Here is a 22,297-nt window from a genome sequence, read left to right as displayed (position 1 = left end):
GTTTGAGCATGTGTGTATGAGAGAGACTATAATGCCTACAATAAGCTAAGTGTCTGCTCCTTGACCAGCCCCATCAAATACCCCATTGACAAGGGTTTGGAACCACTCACCTCAGTGAGTCGGATGTCTGCAGGGATCCTGTCTCCGATCGAGAGAGATACGACATCACCAGGAACCAGTTCTCGAGCAAGCAAGTGCTGGAGTTTTCCTTCTCTTAGGCTGCATTTGACATGGTAAAAAGCAAAAGCATCCATGCTGACATTCGTTTTTATGCACTTTGATACATTTGAACAAGGAGAATAGAAACACACTTTTCTCTTTTAATACACACCAACCCTGTGCCTTTAGGGTGTTATTATTTTGAAATTAACATATCCTATAAGACTTTAGGAAAAGTATGTGGTTTCTGGGCATCCCCGGGCCACATCTGAAAGGTGATGCCATTGCTGTTTACCCTGCCTGGAAACCAGGTGGACTTCATGCCCCAGGGAGGCTCCTAGGGTCAAGGTCAGCAGTTCTAAAGCCTCCAAATGCAGCCGGCAGAGTTTTGCCCTCAGAGCACACAGCACTCAGGGTGCAGGGTCTGTCTCAGGAAGTCAGGGATGGCAGAGCGTTATCACAGCTGGGAGGAAGCCCAGGACCTCCGTTCCCGCAGGGCCATGACCAGCTGCCCTCAGACTACGGATGTGCTTCCGTGCAGGCTCCAACTGGAATCCCCCACACCACCGCCCCTTGCCTGTCCCAGCTAACTCCGACCTCCGACCTGGCGCTTTCAACCCATCCCGCATATGGCAGCTGGAGCGCTCTTAGAACCCCAAACCAGATCCCAACTCCCTCCTGCTCCAAACCCTCTGATGGCTTTCCCATGACCTTGGTACCAAACTCAAAGATCTCCTCCGGGGCAGGCCAGCCTCCTGCAGCTCCCATCTCATTCCATCCAGCCCCCTTAAACACACGGGCTCCTTCTGGTCTCAGGGGCTTTGCAGACCTCAAATGCAAGAGCAGAAATTCCCCTCTTCCTTGTTAATGGAATTTGATCTTGTTCAGGTATCCACCCTCTCCCCATAGCCACGTGCTCTGGGGAGTGGGTCATGCCTGGCTAAGACCCCTGCCCTTCATTGGCTTAGGTATCAGCACATCATGTAACACTGGCCTGAGAGACATGAGTGGATGTTTGCTGGGGGCTTGTGGGAAAAGATTTCCTTACTGTACGTGCGTGTGCATGCACACCCCCACCCCCCCTTCTTCTATAAGGCGTTTGTGTGTTTGGCTGTGATGCCTGGAGCTGTGGCAGCCATCTGGGACCATGAGGAGAGCCAGCCAAGAACGAATGCAACCCCAATGAGCTCAAGGTGGCAGGGTAAGGAGGTGAAAGGGCCAGGCCCTGGGTGCTCTCCTGAATTAACTAACCCCCACGGCTCCCACCTCAGATCCCTGGCTATGAGATAATATACTTTTCTTGGGGTTTGTGCAATTGGACTTTCTGTTCCTTGTAGCCAAGAGCACCTGCCAGAGATATACCTGTTGCTCCCTCAGCTCCTCCCATGGCAGGCTCCTCTTCCTCAGGCCTCAACTTAAATGTCACCTCCTCTGTAAATGTCAGCCTGATCGACAGCTATTTAGGGTTGTCCTCACCCTTCCACCAGCCACTATTACATCTCAGTGGGGTTTTTTATTTGTTTTGTTGGCCTTGGGTATTTTTTGGCTTTTGTGTACCTGGACAATTCCAAAGTCATCTTGTTTCTTCACTGGCTTATTATGTACTCCCTTGGTAGGAATGTGAGGTCCCCAAAGGCCAAGGCCTCCCCATTTCTTCCACTTGTATAACCTCAGTGCCCTTTCTCCAGGCATACAGTAGGTGCTCAATAAATATTTGATGCCTGCACCAGGGATGGAGTAACACAGGGAGGGGGTCCCGCACGGCAGGGTTTCCCCTGACTTGGAAATGGGTCTCAGAGACTCAGAGGGTGGGCTTCACCTCTTCAGCGCTCTTTCAACTCTACTGGGCTGCCTGACACCGCTGCTTTTGTACATAAAACCGTCTTTTAGAAGTGACCTCCCGGGAGACATCAATAATGCATGCTATTCACCTGAAAGGCCAAGACTTGATATTTAAGCTTAAGATCGGATCATCAAATCACATAAATCATTTATGCTTCCGTTTGCTCAGTTAATGGTGTCACATGTCTGGATTTCTGACAGCGTTGTTCGTCTGACCAGTGAGCCCAGACGTTTCCACTGCTCCTGTGGTCTTTCTACAATTGACTCACCCTCTGTGATGTAAGTCAATTCTGTATCATCCTCTTCTTGTCCCTATTTGGTCCTTCATCATTCTCCGCCTTGTATTATACACACACACCCCTTGAATGCTGACTCTTTGAGATGCGGGACCGTATCTCACTAGGGCTTTCTATCCCAGCCCTATGGCTCAGTTGCACAACATGTGCCTGGGATATATACTAAAGCTCTCCCTGAAAATTATCCTTCAGAAAATATGGACTTGCCATATGTTGCCAAATGTTAGAAATGGGTCTTGGAGACTCAGAGGGTGGTCTGAGTTGTTCCCAGTCACCCCAGATCATGAGATACTTTTTTTTTTTTTTTTGAGACGGAGTTTCGTTCTTATCGCACAGGCTGGAGTACAATGGAGCGATCTTGGCTCACTACAACCTCCACCTCCAGGTTCAGGCAATTCTTCTGCCTCAGCCTCCCAAGTAGCTGGGATTACAGGCACCCACCACCATGCCCAGCTAATTTTTAAAAATTTTTAGTAGAGACACTATCACCATGTTGGCCAGGCTGGTCTTGAACTCCTGACCTCAGATGAGCTGCCTACCTCGGCCTCCCAAAGTGCTGGGATTACAGGTGTAAGCCACCGTGCCTGGCTGATCACAGGATACTTTCTATCACTTTGAGCAGCCAGGTATGTTCGGGAAAGACAGATCAGCCTGAAACAACCTCAACCAATGTTAGCAGGGATGGGGAGAAGACTTCGGCCTTTTTTGAAATCATTTCTTCTTCTACAAGGAGAACGAGCTTATGGACCACTGCTATGCTAAAAGTTAAGCTTAGAATGAGCTGTTTTCCCAGCCTGAGCAACATAGTGAAACCCCGTCTACACACACATACACACACACAGACACACATACACACACGCACATACAGATACACACAGATACACACACACGCACGCACAGACACACACATGCACACACAGACACACACAACATACACACACGCACACATACACGCATACACACACAGACACATATGCACGCATGCACACATGGTCGCACACACGCAGGCACACACACGCACACACATGCGCACACACGTGCACACACATGCACACACACAATCAGGTTTAAAAAATAAAAATGCAAAAAATGCAATAACTTTTGTAGCAGCTGATACAAAAAAGTAGTCAGGTGTGGTGGCATGGCATGCACCTGTATTCCCAGCTACTTGGGAAACTAAGGCGGGAGGATCACTTGAGCCCTGGAGGCAGGCACAGGTTGCAGTGAGCCGAGATCCTGCCACTGCACTCTAGCCTAAGCAACAGAGCCAGACCCTGTCTCAACAACAACAAGAAAGAAAGAAAGAAACAGAGAAAGAGAGAAAGGAAAGAAAGGAAAGAAAAAGGAAAAAGCTGTTTTCCCTCCTGGGCTTGTCAGCTTCCTCCACCAATGGCAGCTGTTCCTAGAAGGGCCCCCGCAGATGTTCTAAGCTGAGCTGCCCAATATGGTAGCCACTAGGTCCATGTGCATGTTAAAATTAAAATTAAAATTAAATAACATTAAGAATTTAGTTTGTTGGCCGGGCACAGTGGCTCACACCTGTAATCCCAGTACTTTAGGAGGCTGAGGCAGGCAGATCATCTGTGGTCAGGAGGTCGAGACCAGCCTAACCAACACAGCAAAACCCCATCTCTACTAAAAATAAAAAAATTAGCCAGGTGTAGTGGTGCATGCCTGTAATCCCAGCTATTTGGGAGGCTGAGGCAGAAGAATTGCTTGAACCCAGGAGGCGGAGGTTGCAGTGAACCGAGATCGTGCCACCGCACTCCAGCCTGGGCGACAGAGCAAGACTCCATCTTAAAAAAAAAAAAAAAAAAAGAATTGTCAGATGCCATATTGGACAGGGCAGATGATATTAATAGAACATTTCCTGCAAGTTCTATCGCACAGAGCTATGCTAGACAGAAGTGGCCATGTGGTACTGGCAGACGTTTTAGTCTTTTCTCTTTCCTTGTTAAACGTCTTTGGTAAGAGCCGTGCAATAACCAATGGAAAGCTCTGGGCAGGAAAGAGTCTGTTGCAGCTGCTGAGTAGTTACTCAAATTCACTCTCTCTATACCCTATGCTGCAGCCAATGTTCTGATGGCTCCGCTTGTTAAAGACCTGGATCTTACTCTCCTGAGTCCATTCATTGAGAATTCAAATAAACCTCCAAACCCTCTCCCTAGAAAAAATGCACAGTTCTGCACACTATTTCACAGGCTTTGTGGGCTACCCTCTTCCCAGAGTCACTCCTGCTACCTGTGGCCCTCAGGCTAGGCACCTGATTTAGACACTGATGATGGAGCTGAGGCCCAGAGAGGTTGAGTGACATGCCCAAGGACACACAGCAACCTGTTGGCAGGCGGAGACCAGGCCTTAGAACTCCCAGTGAGATGTGGTTCTCTTGTCCGACACTACCAAGGATACAACTTTCACCAAACATTTGCCAAACTCTCCAGCTCACTGGCTCCTCCAGTGAACCAAAAAGTCCCAGGGAGGCCCTGACTTACCAGTTACATTCTGGAGGAACCAGCTTGGTCAGCTCTTCCAGAGATTTCTCCGACCTGTACTCCTGGCAGGAAGCACATCAGATGTGCTGTTCAAAGGTGGGGACTCCATGAAGCTCCTGTCCTGCCCGGGTTACCCTGACTGGGACCTCAGGAAATACTCACCTGGATGAAAGCCACAGTGACCACGATGAGCACTGCCTAGACAGCAAACGGAGGAGGGTGTCAGTGCCAGAGGCTCAGTGGGTGGGGGGACAGGGCGGGGCAGGCTAGGGGCTTGTCTTTAATGATTGATTTCCTTTCTTCTTGCAAAATAAGTGCACAGTACAGAAATTTAGAAAATATACTAGCCAAAAGAGCTAGTATTGACACTATCTGTTACTGCCCAGAGGTGCACATTTTGGAGCACCCATCTAGATTTTTCTACGTAGACATACTTAAGGCACCGCATCTTTTAATACAAATATATTCTTTTACAAACTGCCATTTTCACTGAACATGCTGCAAACACCCTTCTCCATAGCAGATATGGATCTTACCCCAGCCTTTTTTTTTTTTTTTTTTTTTTTTGAGATGGAATCTTGCTCTGTCACCAGGCTGGAGTGCAGTGGTGCAATCTCGGCTCACTGCAACCTCTGCCTCCCGGTTTCAAGCGATTCTCCTGCCTCGGCCTCCCAAGTAGCTGGGACTACAGGCACACGCCACCATGCCCTGCTAATTTTTTTTTATTTTTTTGTAGAGACAGGGTTTCACCAAGTTGGCCAGGATGGTCTCGATCTCCTGACCTCATGATCTGCCCCCCTAGGCCTACAGGCATGAGCCACCGCACCCGGCCTACCCCAGCCTTTTAATTGGAAGTAGCAAATTCCATCGTGTGGAATGAGTCTGTGTTTGTATTTTAAAAGACCAGCTGGAACGAACAGAAAGAAGTGGGGAATGACAGCCATCAAAAGGTGCTCAGGCCAGGCACAGTGGCTCACGCCTATAATCCCAGCTACTTGGGAGGCCAAGGCAGGTGGATCACCTGAGGTCAAGAGGTCGAGAACAGCCTGGCCAACACCGGGAAACCCCATCTCTACTAAAAATACAAAAATTAGCAAAAATTAACCAGGAGTGGTGGCGGGCACCTGTAATCCCAGCTGCTCAGGAGGCTGAGGCAGGAGAAGCAGAGGTTGTAGTGAGCTGAGATTGCGCCACTGCTGTCCAGCCTGGGCGACACAGCAAGACTCTGTCTCAAAAAAAGAAAAAAAAATGTGCTCAGGAGAAGCCAGATACGAAAGGTCATGTATTGTCTGAATCCATTTTTTTTTCTTGTTATACTTTAAGTTCTAGGGTACATGTGCACAACGTGCAGGTTTGTTACATAGGTATACATGTGCCACGGTGGTTTGCTGCACCCATCAACTCGTCATTTACATTAGGTATTTCTCCTAATGCTATCCCTCCACCAGCCCCCTGACCCTATGAAAGGCCCCGGTGTGTGATGTTCCCCGCCCTGTGTCCATGTGTTCTCATTGTTCAACTCCCACCTATGAGTGAGCTCATGCGGTGTTTAGCTTTCTGTCCTTGTGATAGTTTGCTTAGAATGATGGTTTCCACCTTCATCCATTTCCCTGCAAAGGACATGAACTCATCCGTCTGAATCCATTTCTGTGACATATCCAGAATAGGTCATTCAACGCACAGAGATAGAAACAGATTGGTGGTTGCCAAGGGCTGGTAGGAGGGGAGACAGGAAGTGACTGTCTGGTGAGCAAAGGGTTTCCTTCCGGGGTGATGAAAATGTTTTGGAACTAGGCAGAGGTGGTGGTTGCACCATGTCACGAATGCACTCAATTTCACTGAATTGTTCATGTGAAATAGTCAATATTTTATTATGCGAATTTCATGTAAATAAAAAAAAAAGAGTGCTCAGTGGTTATGTCTGGGTAATGGATCAAAGGTGTTGTTCTTCGGAAGGCAAATGTGCACAGCCCAGGCTCTAGTCCCCCCATCCCAGGGTCACGGGAAAGGAATTCCCTGCAACACTGCTCTAGCAAAGACCCAGAAGCACCTGTGTGTCCACCAAGCAAGCAGTGGCCAAATAAACCAGGGCACCTTGATATTAGGGTAAAGAAGGACGTGGATTTGCTTTCCTTTCTTTCTCCTGTATGTTCCTTTTTCCCCCCTACAGCAAACTCTTTTTTCTTTGTATACAATAACAAGCAGAGACTCAGCAGACCCTTGGCTGCCCGCCTGGGAGCCGAGCGCTGTCAGGGAACTCACCGTGGCGATGCTGATGGCGTCCTCATACTCCTTGGTGAGGACACTCACCAGGGCAGAGCCCAGCAGCAGCAGGATCAGGGGGTTCTTAAACTGAAGAGGAAATAACAGGGTGGGGCACGTTCTTTAGTCTCAGGAACCAGAATGGGTTTCTTACTGTGCAGAAGCTTGTGTGACAGGGGTCTCAGTTCAAGGCCAGGCCTCCAGGTCAACACCATGGTGACCAAGGGCTGGGGAGGCCACCCCCATGCAGTGGTCCTCCTCTGCCTGGAACTCCACCCCATTGACCCTCCCGGGTCCCAATACTGACCCCCTGAAGACACCGGCCTCGGCCCTGCCTTTGAGTTCTTGGTCTCGCCTCTCCACATCTCCATGATGCTCCAGGCCAGGACTTCGGCAAGATGCCAGTCCTGGCTCAGAACAGCCAAGGATCCTCTCTCACCACACCAGCTCCCCAAATCCTGCACATCCCACTCAGCAAACTCAGTACCAACCTGCTCCTGTAACAGCCTCTAGGGACTGCAATGATGTCCCTCTCTAAAACAGCTGTTCCCAAAACTTTCTGAGAAGATTTTTACTTTATTTTATATATCTGCCCTTTCATTTCAGAGACATCTCATGGTAGCTCATGTTACAGAGGATTGAAAAGAAACACAAACACATAAAACCGGATTCAGAAGGCAGACCAAAGATCAGGATAAGGAAGAGAGCTAAAATATCAACAAGGGCTGGGCACAGAGGCTCACACTGTAATCCCAGCCCTTTGGGAGGCAGAAACGGGAGGACTGCTTGAGCCCAGGAGTTTCAGTCCAGCCTGGGAAACACAGCAAAACCCCATCTTTATTAAAAAATGGAAAAATTAGCTGGGCATGGTGAGGTGCACCTGTGGTCCCAGCTACTCAGAAGGCTAAGGCAGGAGGATCACTTGGGCCTGGGAAGTTGAGGCTGCAGTCAGCCGTGTTTGTGCCACTGCACTCCTGCTTGGACAGCAGAGAAACCCTATCCCAGAAAAAAAAAAAATGCACCAGGTCTGGGCACCTTGATTCCCAGGCTGCCAGGCTCCTGTCCCCTCAGGGACTTCTGCACCCTGCCCTCCAGCGACGCCCTCCATCCACATCCTCACACGGCTTCTTTTCTTATTTTACTCAGGTCTCTGCCCAGATGCCACCTCCTGAGAGCACCAGCCTAGTGCCTCCCTGCCATCCCATCCAGAGCCTTAGGTTGTGCTAAGGTAGAAGTCCTAATGGTGACACTCCCGAGACAGAGAAACAGGGCTGCCTTGTAAGGTGATGAGTTCCCTGTCACTGGGGGAAAGATAGGAGAATCGCAACACTTGGCACGCAGCAGGAACTCAACACATGTAAGGAATTAATAAGGGAGTGCAGACAGAATCTGTATATGCAAGGGCAGGAAAACTCAGCCGTCAGGAGCTCCCGTCCAGTCCTACAAGGATTCCCACAGATGCATTGCTGAACCGACAAGCTATAAGATGAATGAGCAGGTCCTCTGCTCTCAAGAAATTTAAGAGATTTCATTCTGGGGAATACCCTGGCTGGAGGCTGGAAGAGGATCCTTGGTGTGAAGGAAGATGTTCACGGTGGGTTTTGACAGGAATAAGGGGAAGGAGGACAACCAGGGGAAGTGGGGGAGCAGGTCCTAGTGGAAGGGGTGCAGCGCAGAGCAAAGAGACCTCCAGTCGCAGAGGGGAGCTCCTCCTTTCCTGAACCCCAACTTCCGGGAGCCTCCACTGCCTCTTCTCAGCCCTGCAGTTTTAGGAAGCTTCTGGGCTAGCCAGAACCACCTACATACCCAGAAGCCTATTTTGGTGCCAAAACGCATCGATGAATAACATTCCCAGAACACTGAGAACTGAGCCGTGATCAGGGAGGGGACCTCAAGGAGAGTGGAGACAGAGGATGCTGCACGGAGGACTGTGATTGGTTCTGGAATCGACCAATGGAGGAAGCTGTAAACATAGAGCCAATAGGAAGGCGGCTGAAGCCTGGGGCAGCCCAGGGGCCAGAGAATGAAGAAAGGGATGTCAGGGATGGGGCCAAGAGCATGCAAAAGGCTGGAAAAGGGGATCTAAGGCCATCTAAATGCCCGCAGGCACCTGGAAAATTCTGCCTGTTCACTGGGCCTTTCTGAACTGGTCCTGCAAAGGTGGCGGGGACTGCCGACTTCTAGAATGGAACTTGGAGCCACGTCAATTGCAGTTTTTTCTTTCCTCTTCTTAGTGACTTCCAGGCATTTGATTGTGTGCCATTCATTCAGCACCGCACCAGCACCGACGGCAGCAGCTAGCAAGGGAAGGGGCTCTGGGTGCAGCTCCCTGGCTGCACTTCTCTGCACTGCTCCTCATGGCTATGTGACTTTGGGCTCAGGTTACAGATTCTATAGGACACCCAGTTAAATCTGAATTTCAGATAAACAAGGACCTTTTTTTTTAAGTATAAGCATGTCCACTGTATTGGGACACATTTATAATAGAAATTGCTTCTTGTTTATCTATCTGAAATTCATTTTGTTGTTGTTGTTGTTATTGTTGTTGTTGTTGAGACAGGGTCTCACTCTGTTGTCCAGGCTGGAGCACAGTGGCACAATCTCAGTTCACTGCAGCCTCCACCTCCCGGATTCCAACAATCCTCCCACCTCAGCCTCCTCAGTAGCTGGGATTACAGGCATGCACTACCACATCTGGCTAATTTTTATATTTTTAGAAGAGACGGGGTTTTGCCATGTTGGCCGGGCTGGTCTTGAACTCCTGGTCTCAAGCGATCCACTCGCCTCAGCCTCCCAAAGTGCTTGGATTACAGGCGTGAGCCACCACGCCCAGCCTGAAATTGAAATTTAACAAGGCATCCTATATTGTTATTTGCCAAACCTGGCAACTCTGGGGAAATCTTTCAACCTCTGCACTTCTCCTTCCTCATGTGCAAAGCCGGGATTAGGAGGAGGATTAGTAAGTGCATGCTTACCTATTCACTTACTCATATAGCGTGGGGCCCGGGGCCTGCTCAACTGTCTACGAAAGTGATCACTGTTTTTCCTAATCGCGGCTGCCTGGGAGTTGGTGATTTGCTCATGATTGATGCTCAGGCTGGCTGGGGCAGCGCAAAAGGGGCGGGAGCTGTCCAAGGATGCCTTCCATCAACACTGAAAGATGGAATGGCTGCCCCACCCTCCCTGGATTATGCTTGTTAATGCAAAGAATGACACCTCTGGTCCTACCTGATCCAGGTATTTCTTCCACACAGGTTCACTGTTGTCAGCAACAAACTCATTCCAGCCATGGGCCAGCCGGCGCTGCGTCACCGAGAACTCCGACAGCCCAGTGTGTAAGTCCACCTGGAAGGAGAGGTCAGGCACAAGCTCACCGATGGGCACAGCAAGGAATGAGGCAACAAGGTACAGACTCCCACTCTGAAAGGCAGCGGCTTCCATGATGGGCCAGGGACATCGGCTTGTCCACCAAGATGCTGGGACTTGTTCAAAGACCCCGTGCAGATGGGGCAGAGAGAGGAGGAAAAGGCACAAGCCAGTGACCGTTATAATTACCGCAGAAAAGATGACTCTGGTCTTAAATTTCAACAAATGGAAATGCAGCATAGACTTCCAGAAATGCAGAAACACATCTTTTCTTCTTAAAAAAAAAAAAAAAAAAAAAGGTCTTGGGAATGTAAAATGGTGCAGCTGTTATGTAAACTGTGTGGCGATTCCTCAAAAAATTAAAAAGGGAGCCACCAGATCCAGCAGTTCCACTTTGGGGTATATACCCAAAGGAACTGCTAGTGGGGCTCCAAGAGATGTTTGTACAACCACGATCGTAGCACTGTTCACAAAAGCAAAAATGAGGAAACAACCCACCAATCTGTTGAGAGATGAATGAATGCATGAAACGTGGTGTACACACACAATGAAATACTATTTAGCCTCAGAACGAAAGAAAATGCTGACACGTGCTACAACATGGATACACCTTTAAGTTGAACCTTGAGGATGAAGTAAAATAAACCAGTCACAAAAAGACAAATTCTGTTGATTCCACATATGAATTACACAGACTAGTCAAATTCATAGAGACAGAAAGTAGAATGGTGGGTGCCAGAGGCTGGAGGGACAGGGAATGGGGAGTGTTTAATGGAGACAGATTCAGTTTTACAAGATGAAAAGAACACTGGAGATGCTAATGTAACCCGCTTTGCTGACTGTGGGTCTTAAGACCCTCCCACGAGAAGGTCCCACCCTATAATCTAGGGGAAGGAATGATGTCATGAAGCTTCCCTAAAAACCCAAAGATAGGATTCAGTGAGTTTTCACGTAGCTGAACATGGGGATGTTCCTGGAGAGTGGCATCCAGGGAGATGTTTGAACAACCGTGTTCATAGCAACATTGGGCACGGAAGCTCTGCACCCCTTCCCCCATTACCTGCCCTATGTGTCTCTTCATCGGTATCCTTTGCCTTTATAATAAACTGGTAGGGCTTGGTGTCTCAGGCCTATAATCCCAGCACTTTGGGAGGCCAAGGCAGGCAGATCACCTGAGGTTGGGAGTTCGAGACCAGCCTTGTCAACATGGCGAAAGCCCGTCTCTACTAAAAATACAAGAATTAGCTGGACGTGGTGGCATGTGCCTGTAATCCCAGCCACTCAGGAGGCTGAGGCAGGAGAATCGCTTGAAGCTGGGAGGCGGAGGTTGCAGTGAGCTGAGATCGTGCCATTGCACTCCAGCCTGGGCAACAAGGATGAAACTCCATCTCAAAAAAAAAAAAAAAAAAGAATTCTGGAGATAGAGAATGGCGATGGTTGCGCAACAGTGTGAATGTACTTAATGCAACTACAATGTACACTTCAAAATGGTTAAGGCCAGGCACAGTGACTCACACCTGTCATCCCAAAACTTTAGGAGGCTGAGGTGGGGAGATTGCTTGAACCCAGGAGTTCAAGGCTAGTCTGGGCAATATAGCACGATCTTGGCTCTATAAAAAAATTAAAAAAATTAGCCCATTGTGGTGGCAGACTCCTGTAGTCTCAGCTACTCAGGAGGCTGAGGCAGGAGGATTGCTTAAGCCCAGGAGGTGGAGGCTGCACTGGGCCTTGATTGCAGCACTAGACTCAAGCCTGGGCAACAGAGTGAGACCATGTCTTGGAAAAAATAACATGGTTAAGATGGTAAATTTTATGTTGTATATTTACCACATATCAGACATTTTTTTAAATAGGCCTGTCTTAAGAAACAAGAGTATTTTTTGAAAAGATAAACAAAACTGACAAACCTTTAGCCAGGCTAAGAAAAAAAGAGAGAAGAACCAAATAAGTACAAACAGAAATGAAAAAGGAAACTTTACAAATTATATCACAGAAAGTCAAAGGGCCATTAGTGGCTACCAGGAGCAACTATATGCCAATAAATTGGAAAATATAGAAGAAATGGATAAATTCCTAGACACACAGAACCTACCAAGATTGAACCATGAAGAAATCCAAAAGCTGAATACACCAATAACAAGTAATAAGATCTAAGCCATAATAAAAAGTCTTCCAGTTAGGAAAAGCCCAGGACCCAGTGGCTTCACTGCTGAATTCCACCAAACATTCAAAGAAGCGATACCAGTCCTATTTAAATTATTCCAAAAAATAGATGAGTAGGGAATACTTTCATTCTACGAGGCCAGTATTGCTCTGATACCAAAACCAGACAAAGACAAATTTAAAAAAGAAAACTACTGGTCAATATCACTGATTACTATTGATGCAAAAATCCTCAGCAAAATACAAGCAAATTGAATGCAGTAACACATTAAAATGAAAATTCATCATGACCAAATGGGATTTATCCCAAGGGTGCAAGGATGGTTCACGATACACAAATTAATGTGACACATCAACAGAATGAAAGACAAAAATCATATGATCATTTCAATTAATGCTGAAAAAAAGTGACAAAATTCAACACCTCTTCATGATAAAAACCCTGAAAAAACTAGGTATAGAAGGAACATATCTCAATGTAATAAAAGCCATATATGACAGACCCAGGGCTAGTGTCATACTGAATGAGGAAAAACTGAAAGCTTTTCCCGTAAGATACCCACTTTTACCACTATTATTCAACAGAATACTGTAAGTTCTAGCTAGAGCAATCAGACAACAGTAAAAAATAAAGGGCATCCAAATTGGAAAGGAAGAAGTCAAATTATTCTTGTTTGCAGATGATATGATCTTATATCTGAAAAAACCTAAAGACTCCACCTAAAGCTATTAGAACTCATAAACAAAATCAGTAAAATTAGAGGATACAAACTCAAATTATAAAGATCAGTAGCATTGCTATATGCTAAGAGAAAGCAATCTGAAAAATAAATCAATTAAGTAATCCCATTTACGACAGCTACAAATTAAATATCTAGGAATTAACTTAAAGAAGTAAAAGATCTCTACAATGAAAACTATAAAACATTGATGCAAGAAACTGAAGAAGACACAGAAAAATGGAAAGATATTCCGTGTTCCTGGGCTGGAAAAATCAATATTGTTAAAATGTCCATACTACCCAAAGCAATCTATAGATTTAATGGAATCCCTATTAAAATAACAATGACATTCTTAACAGAAATAGAAAAAACAATTTAAAAATTTATATGGAACCACAAAAGACCCAGAATAGCCAAAGCTATCTTAAGGAAAAAGAACAACACTGGAGGAATCATATTACCTGACTTTAAATTATACTACAGAGCTTTAGTAACCAAAATGGCATGGTACTGTGATAAAAACAGATACAGAGATCAGTGAAACAGAATAGAGAACCCAGATATAAATCCATACATCTACAGTGAACTCGTTTTTGACAAAGATGTCAAGAACACCCACTGGGGAAAGGGCAATCTCTTTAATAAATGGTACCAGGAAAACAAAATCTCCATACACAGAAGAGTGAAATTTCACCCCTATCTCTCATTATCAATAAAAATCCAATAAAAATGGATTAAAGACGAGGTGGGCAGATCACCTGAGGTCAGGAGTTCGAGATCAGCCTGGTCAACATGGCAAAACCCCAGCTCTACTGAAGATACAAAAATTAGCTGGATGTGGTTGTGCATACCTGTAATCCCAGCTACTACAGGAGGCTGAGGCAGGAGAATTGCTTGAACCCAGGAGGGGGAGGTTGCATCGAGCTGAGATTGCACCACTGCACTCCAGCCTGGGCAACAGAGTGAGAATCCATCTCAAAAAAAAAAAAAAAAAAAAAAAAAAAGATTAAAGACTTCAATCTAAGATCGCAGACTATGAAACTATCAAGAGAACATCGGGGAAACTCTCCAGGACATCGAACTGGGCAAACATTTCTTGAGTAATATACTACAAGCACAGGCAACCAAAGCAAAAATGGATAAATGGAATCACATCAAGTTAAAAAGCTTCTGCACAGCAAAGGAAATCATCAACAAAGTGAAGAGACAACCCACAGAATGGAAGAAGATATTTGCAAACTACCCATCTGACACGGGATTAATAACCAGAATGTATAAGGAGCTCAAACAACTCTATAGGAGAAAACCTAATAATCTGCTTTTAAAATGGGCCAAAGATCTGGATAGACATTTCTCAAAAGAAGACATATGAATGGCAAACAGGTACATGAAAAGGTGCTCACCATCACTGATCAGAGAAATGCAAATCAAAACTACAATGAAGTATCATCTCATCACAGTTAAAATGGCTTTTATCCAAAAGTCAGATAATAACAAATCCTGGATATGAAGAAAAGGGAACCCTTGTACACTGTCGGTAGGAACATTAATTAGTATGACTCTGGTGAACAGTTTGGAGGGTTCCTCAAAAAACTAAAAATACGCTGGGCGCGGTGGCTCATGCCTGTAATCCCAGCACTTTGGGAGGCCAAGGCGGGCAGATCATGAGGTCAGGAGATCGAGACCATTCTGGCTAACACAGTGAAACCCCATCTCTACTAAAAATACACAAAAAAATTAGCCAGGCATGGTGGCGGGTGCCTGTAGTCCCAGCTACTCAAGAGGCTGAGGCAGGAGAATGGCATGAACCCGGGAGGCGGAGCTTGCAGTGAGCAGAGATCGTGCCACTGCACTCCAGCTTGGGCGACAGAGCAAGACTCCATCTCAAAAAAAAAAAAAAAACTAAAAAATACAACTATTATATGATCCTCAATCCCACTCCTAGATACATAACCAAAAGAAATGAAATCAGAATATTGAAGAGCTATCTGCACTCCCATGTTTATCGAAGGAGTATTCACAATAGCCAAGGTTTGGAAGGAGCCTAAGTGCCCATCAACAGACAAATGAATAAAGAAAATGTGGTACATATACACAATGGAGTACTATGCACCCATAAAAAAGAATGAGACCCTGTCATTTGCAACAACGTGGATGGAACTGGAAGGTCATTATATTAAGTCAAATAACATAGTGACCTCCAGACGCAGAAAGGCAAACTTTGCAGGTTCTCACTGATTTGTGGGAGCTAAAAATTAAAATAACTGAACTCATGGAGATAGTAGGATGGTTACCGGGGCCTGGTAAGGGTAGTTGGGAGCAAGTGGAGAGGACTATGGGTGCAAAAAATATAGATAGAAAGAATAAATAAGACCTAGTATTTGCTGGCACGACAGGGTGACTGTTGTCAAAAATAATTTAATTGTACATTTTAAAATAACTAAAAGAGTGTAAGTGGATGACTTGTAACACAAAGGATAAATGCTTGAGGTAATGGAGACCCCGTTTGCCCTGATGTGACTATTACACAGTGTATGCCTGTATCAAAGTATCTCTGGAACCCATAAATATACACCTACTATGTACCCACAAATTAAAAATAAAAAAGAAACAGTAGCTAAAACAATTATATTGTGCTCAACACCATTCAAGCTCTTTCTGTAAACAAATTCATTAAATACAGCTAATTTATGAGTCAGTCATAATGGAAGGAAACTTTGTTGCTCTTGTCACAACAAAAGTGTCCTTGTTTTTAAAAAGCCAATAACAAGAAAACTGTACTTGCTGGTAGAGGAGACAGGGAGAACAGAATTGATTTGTAGATTCTTTTGAATAGTGAAAGAAAATCTAGCTCATATTCTAGGTAGGGATAATGTTCAGGCAGAGAAGAAATACTTCCTCCCCCTCTCCAAATACTAATACACAGGACTTGAATTTAAACAGACTTGAGTTATTCTCAAGAAAAGACACTGGCTTCCAACTTCCTGAAATTGTTAGCATGTGCCCTTTTCCTGGGGGCTTTTTATTTGCTCTCCCAAAGTGTAGTGGTTATGAGTGTGCACGTGCACACACGTGTGCACACACACACTTGTGTGTAATGCAAATGTTTCTTGTCTTGCACTGGCCAGGAATTAATTCATACTCACTTGAGAAACTTGGGAGAATTTGGTTTTAGTACCTGGCAACTCCACGGATTATAAAAGACGACGGTGGGAAGACTGGATGATGAAGAGTTTGGGCTTTGATGTGAAACAGCTGGACTCCACGCTGGGCTGTGCTACCTCTAACACTGGACTGTGCTACTTTCTGTGTCTCAACTTCATCTTCCATCCCTTTATGTTTTTGCCAAGAAATGTGAGGCTGAAGAGAAGCAGCGTACACAGAGTGTCTGAAAGGACGCCGTCTTCCAGTAAGGGCCTGGTGAAGATGAGCTCTACTGACAAGTACTGATATTCTACCTGTGGAATCTGAACCGTTCTCTACTGACAAGTACTGATATTCTACCTGTGGAATCTGAACCGTTCAACATCAACAATATTTTCCAACCTTGATGATAAAATTGATTATAACACAGAATTTCAAAGCACTGTTCAGGGCTTTGTGTTGCTTTCTTTTAAACATAAAACCTTATCACAATTAGCACCAGATGCAAATTCAATTCTTACACAAAACGCTTTGGCCAAATCCTCTTTCTGGCACTTGCATGCTTCCCTGGGGGGCAGGGCTGTCACCTTCTTCTCTTTCTCGATAGCTTTCAGCTCACTCTGTTCATCAATCTGTGAAAAGAGCAGGGTTGCTGTTGAGCAGATTGAACTTTTGTACTGATGCATTTTTAAATTTATTTATTATTTTTATTATTTTATTTTTTTGAGATGGAGTCTCAGTCTGTCACGCAGGCTGGAGTGCAGTGGCATGATCTCAGCTCACCACAACCTCCACTTCCCGGGTTCAAGAGATTCTCCTGTCTCAGCCTCCCAAGTACCTGGGATTACAGGTAAGCATCACCACACACGGCTAATTTTTTTTGGTATTTTTAGTAGAGATGAGGTTTCACCATGTTGGCCAGGTTGGTCTCAAATTCCTGACCTCAGGTGATCCGCTTTCCTCGGCCTCCCAAAGTGCTGGGATTATAGTTGGAGCCACTGCGCCCAGAGGCATGTGTTTTTTTTAAAGCATAACACACACACAAAAAGTGTGCATACGTGTACAGCTCACAAACTAACCCTTATAACCAGCCCCCAAATTAAGAAACAGATATGACTGATCCCCTGATGCTCCCTCGGCCAACCTACCTACCTGAGGGGTAACTGCTGTCGTGGTTTCAATCCTCATAGATTAGGTTGGCCAGGGTTTGAACTTTATGGAAATGGTGCCATGCAGTATACACTCAGACATGCTTTCTTGTCTGATTTCTTTCACTCAACATTGTTAGTGAGATTTATACAAGATATTGCGTGTAGCAACAGTACGCTAATTTTCACAGCAGCTTAGTATTCCACCGTATGAGTAGATCACAATGTATTTGTTCTCCTGTTGATGAATATCTGGGTTCCAGTTGTTAGTTGTTGGCTAATACTGATGCATCTATTTTTAAGCAAGTTGTTGTGTTTTTTTTTGTCACCCAGGCTGCAGTGCAGTGATGCAATCATAGCTCACTGCAGCTTCAACCTCCCAGGCTCAGATGATCCTCCTGCTTTAGCCTCCTGAATAGTAGGACCACAGGTGCATGCCATTGTGCCTGGCTAATTTTTTAGTATTTTGTAGAGACAGGGTCTCCGTATGTTGCCCAGGCTGAGCAAACTTATTTTACAGAATTGAAACTTGTAAGTGGACAGAGTAGGGCAACAATATACATATTTAGAATCCTGAACCTCCAACTTCCAGGATTCTCTATCAAGTATGCACCATATTGCAGAGAGTGCCTCCTACTGATGATAGGTGGTATCACAGCCTGGTTCTATGGGACATTTTAAATAACCCAAGAAAAGGGAAGGGGAAACACAACCAAGTTCTGGAAGTCCCAGCACTCTGTGTTGAGACCCACGGGCCTGGAAGGAAGCCACGTGAAACACCTGGAGGCTTCAGGAGGCTTTGCTAACACAAAGGAGACCTCAGAAACAGGAAAGTGTGAGGTATTTTTGCAAAACCATTCCTAGCATCCTGATACCCAGGATGTGATAATCATCTTTTCCTTTTCCACCAGGTTATTGGAAACTGGGAAAGAGGAAGCAGGAGAGGTATTGAGTAACTTCCTCCTTTAGCTGTAACAGAGATTGCAAATCCCACTTTTCCTTCTTGCCAGTGGCCCTCCCCAACCCCAAACCATCTCCTCCCAAATGCCTGTTTGCTTAGAAAAGCTGTGCTAGCCACCTCGGTTTCCTGGGGCTGCTTCTCAGTCATGCCCAGTGCCCAGGAGCACAGCAGCGATTACGCAGATCTTTAAGCAGGCTTAGCCATCCATTGGGAGCCCTCCTTAAGTCAAGATTGCATTCTTTGTAGAGTTACTTCAAAGAAAAATGTGGATTGCACGAGACTTTTCCCCCCATTCTCAAGATCTGCTTCCATTGTACCAAATAAAGTGCTTGATTCTTGCTCACACCACAGGTAGAGGCAGGCTGGGGGCTGGGCATTCCCCCCATCCCCCACACTCCCTCAGCTGCCCTCAGCCTTGCCATTTCTGACTCACTACATCGAATTCACTTTTCCTTTTTTTTTTTTTTTGAGATGGAGTCTTGCTCTGTCACCCATGCTGGAGTGCGGTGGTACGATCTCGGCTCACTACAACCTCCTCCTTTGGGGTTCAAGCAAGTCTCCTGCCTCAGCCTCCCTAGTAGCTGGGACTACAGGCACGCACCGCCATGCCTCGCTAATTTGTTTTTGTATTTTTAGTAGAGACGGGGTTTCACCATGTTGGCCAGGCTGGTCTCAAACTTCTGACCTCAGGTGATCCACCCACCTCAGCCTCCGAAAGTGCTGAGATTACAGGCGTGAGCCACTGCACCTGGCTCAAAACACATAAATCCCATCACACACACACACACACGCACACACACGCACACACACCCCATGCTTCAAAACACTTGCAGAGATTCCAGTGCTCTCAGGATAAGAGCCCAATTACCTTCAATGTGATTGCCCAGAACCCACACATGCTACAACATGGATGAACATTGAAGACATTATGCCTGGTGAAATAAGCCAGACCCGAAAGGACAAATCCTATAGGATTCCAGTTACAGGGGGTCCCTAAAATAGTCAAACTCACAGAGAAAGAAAGGAGAGCAGAGGTTACCGGGCTGGGGAGTTAGTGTTTAATCACTACAGAGTGTCTTTGGGAAAGATGAAAGAGTTTTGGAGGCAAATGTTAGTGATGGTTGCAAAACAATGGGAATATACTTAATGTCAGCAAGCCATACCCTTAAAAATGGTTAAAATGGTGAATTTTATGTTATGTATATTTTACCACAATAAAAATCCAGAAGAAAAGCGCCAGACACTGTGGCTCATACCTGTAATCCCAGCACTTTGGGAAGCCAAGGCAGGCAGATCATCTAAGGTCAGGAGTTCTAGACCAGCCTGGCCAACATGGTATTTCGTAAAAATACAAAAATTAGCCAGGCATGGTGGCAGGCATCTGTAATCTCAGCTACTTGGGAGGCTGAGTCAGGGAGAATTGCTTGAACCTGGAAGGCGGAGGTTGCAATGAGCCAAGATTGTGCCACTGCACTCCAGCCTGGGCAACAGAGTGAGAATCTGTCTCCAAAAAAAAAAAAGGATCAAAGTCACCCATTCCCTTGCCTTTGAGGGCAGGACTAGCATGTGCCCCCAACCTTTCTCAGGTGCTCTGGACATTTGAAGGCCCAGGGCTGTCCACCCACATGTCCCTGGAGAATGAGCTAGGTGGATTGAGGAGGTCATGGGGTGACAGGGTACCATGCTGGAGTGACACTGGAGGGGAGACGGGGTTGGCTGCAGAGACCTCCCTCACTCCCCTGTGTTTTGTGACTGGGGAAGCAGAGTCCAGAGCACAAAGAAGAGAGGACCCAGCCTCTGACTTCCCTCTGTGAGTAAAAGCCACCTACACACTCCCAACTCTGTAACCAAGGGTACTGGATACAGGGACTCTGCTCACAGCAGCACAGTTCACTAGACCCAAAAGTCAGACACTGCCCAATGTCCATCCTTGGATTATGGAGAAGCAAAATGTTGTCCATCCAGACAGTGGAGCATCAGCTCAGCCTCGAACGGGAATGCAATATTGATGCACGCGTATGTTGTTAAACTGTGGCCTCTGCAAAACCGTTCTTTGAAAGCCTAACACCTGGTACACAAGAATGTGACTTTATCTAGAGGGGGTCTTTACAGAAGTGATCAAGGTCAGATGAGGTCAAATATGAGCGAAGTTCTTGCAAAAAGGAGAATTTTGCAGAGATAAACATGCACACAGGGAAGTCCATGCGGAGACACAGGAGAAAACCCTGTGATGATGGAGGCAGAGGCTGGAGTGACGTGTCCATCGGTCAACAAATGCTGAGGATTGCTGGCCATGCCAGAAGCTTGAAGAGAAGCGTGGAACAGATTCTCTCCTGGAGCCTCCAGAGAGAGCACAGCCCTCCTGACTCCTTGAGTTTTGACTTCTAGCTTCTAGAACTGTGAGACAATACATTTAAATTTAAGCCACCACGTTTTTGGTACGCGGTGACCACAGCCCTGGGAAACACACTTGCTACAACACAGATGAACCTGGAAGACATCCCGCTAAGCGGAAGAAGCCAGACACAAAAGGCCACACGGTATATGATTCCACTCACAGGAAATGCCCGGGACAGGCACACTCATAGGAGCAGAAAGCAGATTGGGACTGGGGAAGGGGGAATGGGGAAAAACTGCTAATGGGTACAGGGTTTCTTTCATATGTTTCAGGACTGAATAGAAGTGGTGGTAACATGACAGTGTGAGTGTACTAGATCCCATTACAATGTTTACTGTGAGATGGTTCATTTTGTTATGTGAATTTCACCTCAATAAAATAAGAATTTTGTTTTTTGTTTTTGAGGCAGAGTCTTGCTCTGTTGCTCAGGCTGGAGTGCAGTGGCGTGATCTTGGCTCACTGCAACCTCCGCCTCCCAGGCTCAAGCAATTTGATTCTCCCACCTCAGCCTCCTGAGAAGCTAGGACTACAGGTGTGTGTCATCACACCAGGCCTTTTTTTTTTTTTTTTTTTTTTTGTATTTTTAATTGAGACAAGGTTTTGCCATGTTGCCCAGGCTGGTCTTGAGCCCCTGGACTCAAGTGATCCACCTGCCTTGGCCCCCTACGGTGCTAGGATTACAGGTGTGAGCCACCACGCCCAGCCTTTTTGTTTTTTTAAAGCCATTTACAAGCTACAGGCAGGAACTCCCTCCACCACCTAGAAACTGTCCTCCTGACTCTCTCCTGGGTCCCACCTGTGTCAGTCACAGCCCCCTCCACCCTCACTCCGCCCACACCCATAGCCTCTCATCCACTGGCCTCCCATCCTCTAGCCTCCTCCCCTCTTCGCTGGCTCCTCCCATAAACATCTCCCCATGGGTTTCCACTCTAAACATAACCTCTTTTCTTAGCCTTACATTGGAAATACACACGCTCCTTCTTCATTTGCTAACATCGAGCTTTTGAAGGAGTGTCTACACTTGCTGTCTCTATCTTTTCATTTCCCATCCACTTCTCAACCCACTTCAGCCAGATCTCCAGGTCATTCCGGTGTTTCAAGGCCACCGGGACATAGCCCTGGACCCAATACACTGTGAGTGAGGGCTTGCTCTGCCTCACTCCAGTATCATGACTCTCAGGAAACAGAGCCCCTGGGTTGGTGACTGAGCTCGTAGATTCTGCCACTCCTCGCCCTGCATTTGGGGGACTCCTACCTGGGATGCTCACCTGGGCACCCCCCTCATCTCCTTCAGAATGAATAGGGGTCCGGGGGCCTAATCTGCCCCAGGTTGATTCCAATCAC

General features: G+C 46.2%; 1 protein-coding gene across 4 annotated transcripts in view; it reads right to left on the bottom strand.

Annotated features, from left to right (window-relative positions):
- ATP2C2 (ATPase secretory pathway Ca2+ transporting 2) overlaps positions 1–22,297 on the bottom strand; it is a 94,714-nt gene that overhangs the window by 47,553 nt on the left and 24,864 nt on the right. For 3 of the 4 annotated variants that reach the window (XM_054452667.2, XM_054452665.2, XM_054452666.2), the window contains exons 2-7: positions 16,968–17,078; positions 10,280–10,396; positions 7,052–7,141; positions 4,952–4,987; positions 4,790–4,851; positions 111–219 (exon numbers count right to left, since the gene is read on the bottom strand). In XM_054452667.2, coding sequence (XP_054308642.2) covers positions 111–219; positions 4,790–4,851; positions 4,952–4,987; positions 7,052–7,141; positions 10,280–10,396; positions 16,968–17,078 — 525 coding nt within the window. Of the gene's footprint in view, positions 1–110; positions 220–4,789; positions 4,852–4,951; positions 4,988–7,051; positions 7,142–10,279; positions 10,397–16,967; positions 17,079–22,297 lie in introns of those variants that run through there. The other variant, XM_054452668.2, reaches the window with a different exon arrangement.

The sequence above is a fragment of the Pongo pygmaeus genome, chromosome 18 (genome assembly GCF_028885625.2).
Source record: "Pongo pygmaeus isolate AG05252 chromosome 18, NHGRI_mPonPyg2-v2.0_pri, whole genome shotgun sequence".
NCBI classification, from domain to species: domain Eukaryota; kingdom Metazoa; phylum Chordata; class Mammalia; order Primates; family Hominidae; genus Pongo; species Pongo pygmaeus.
Note: the sequence above shows the minus strand (reverse complement) of the source record. Positions and strands in the feature narration are given on the sequence as shown.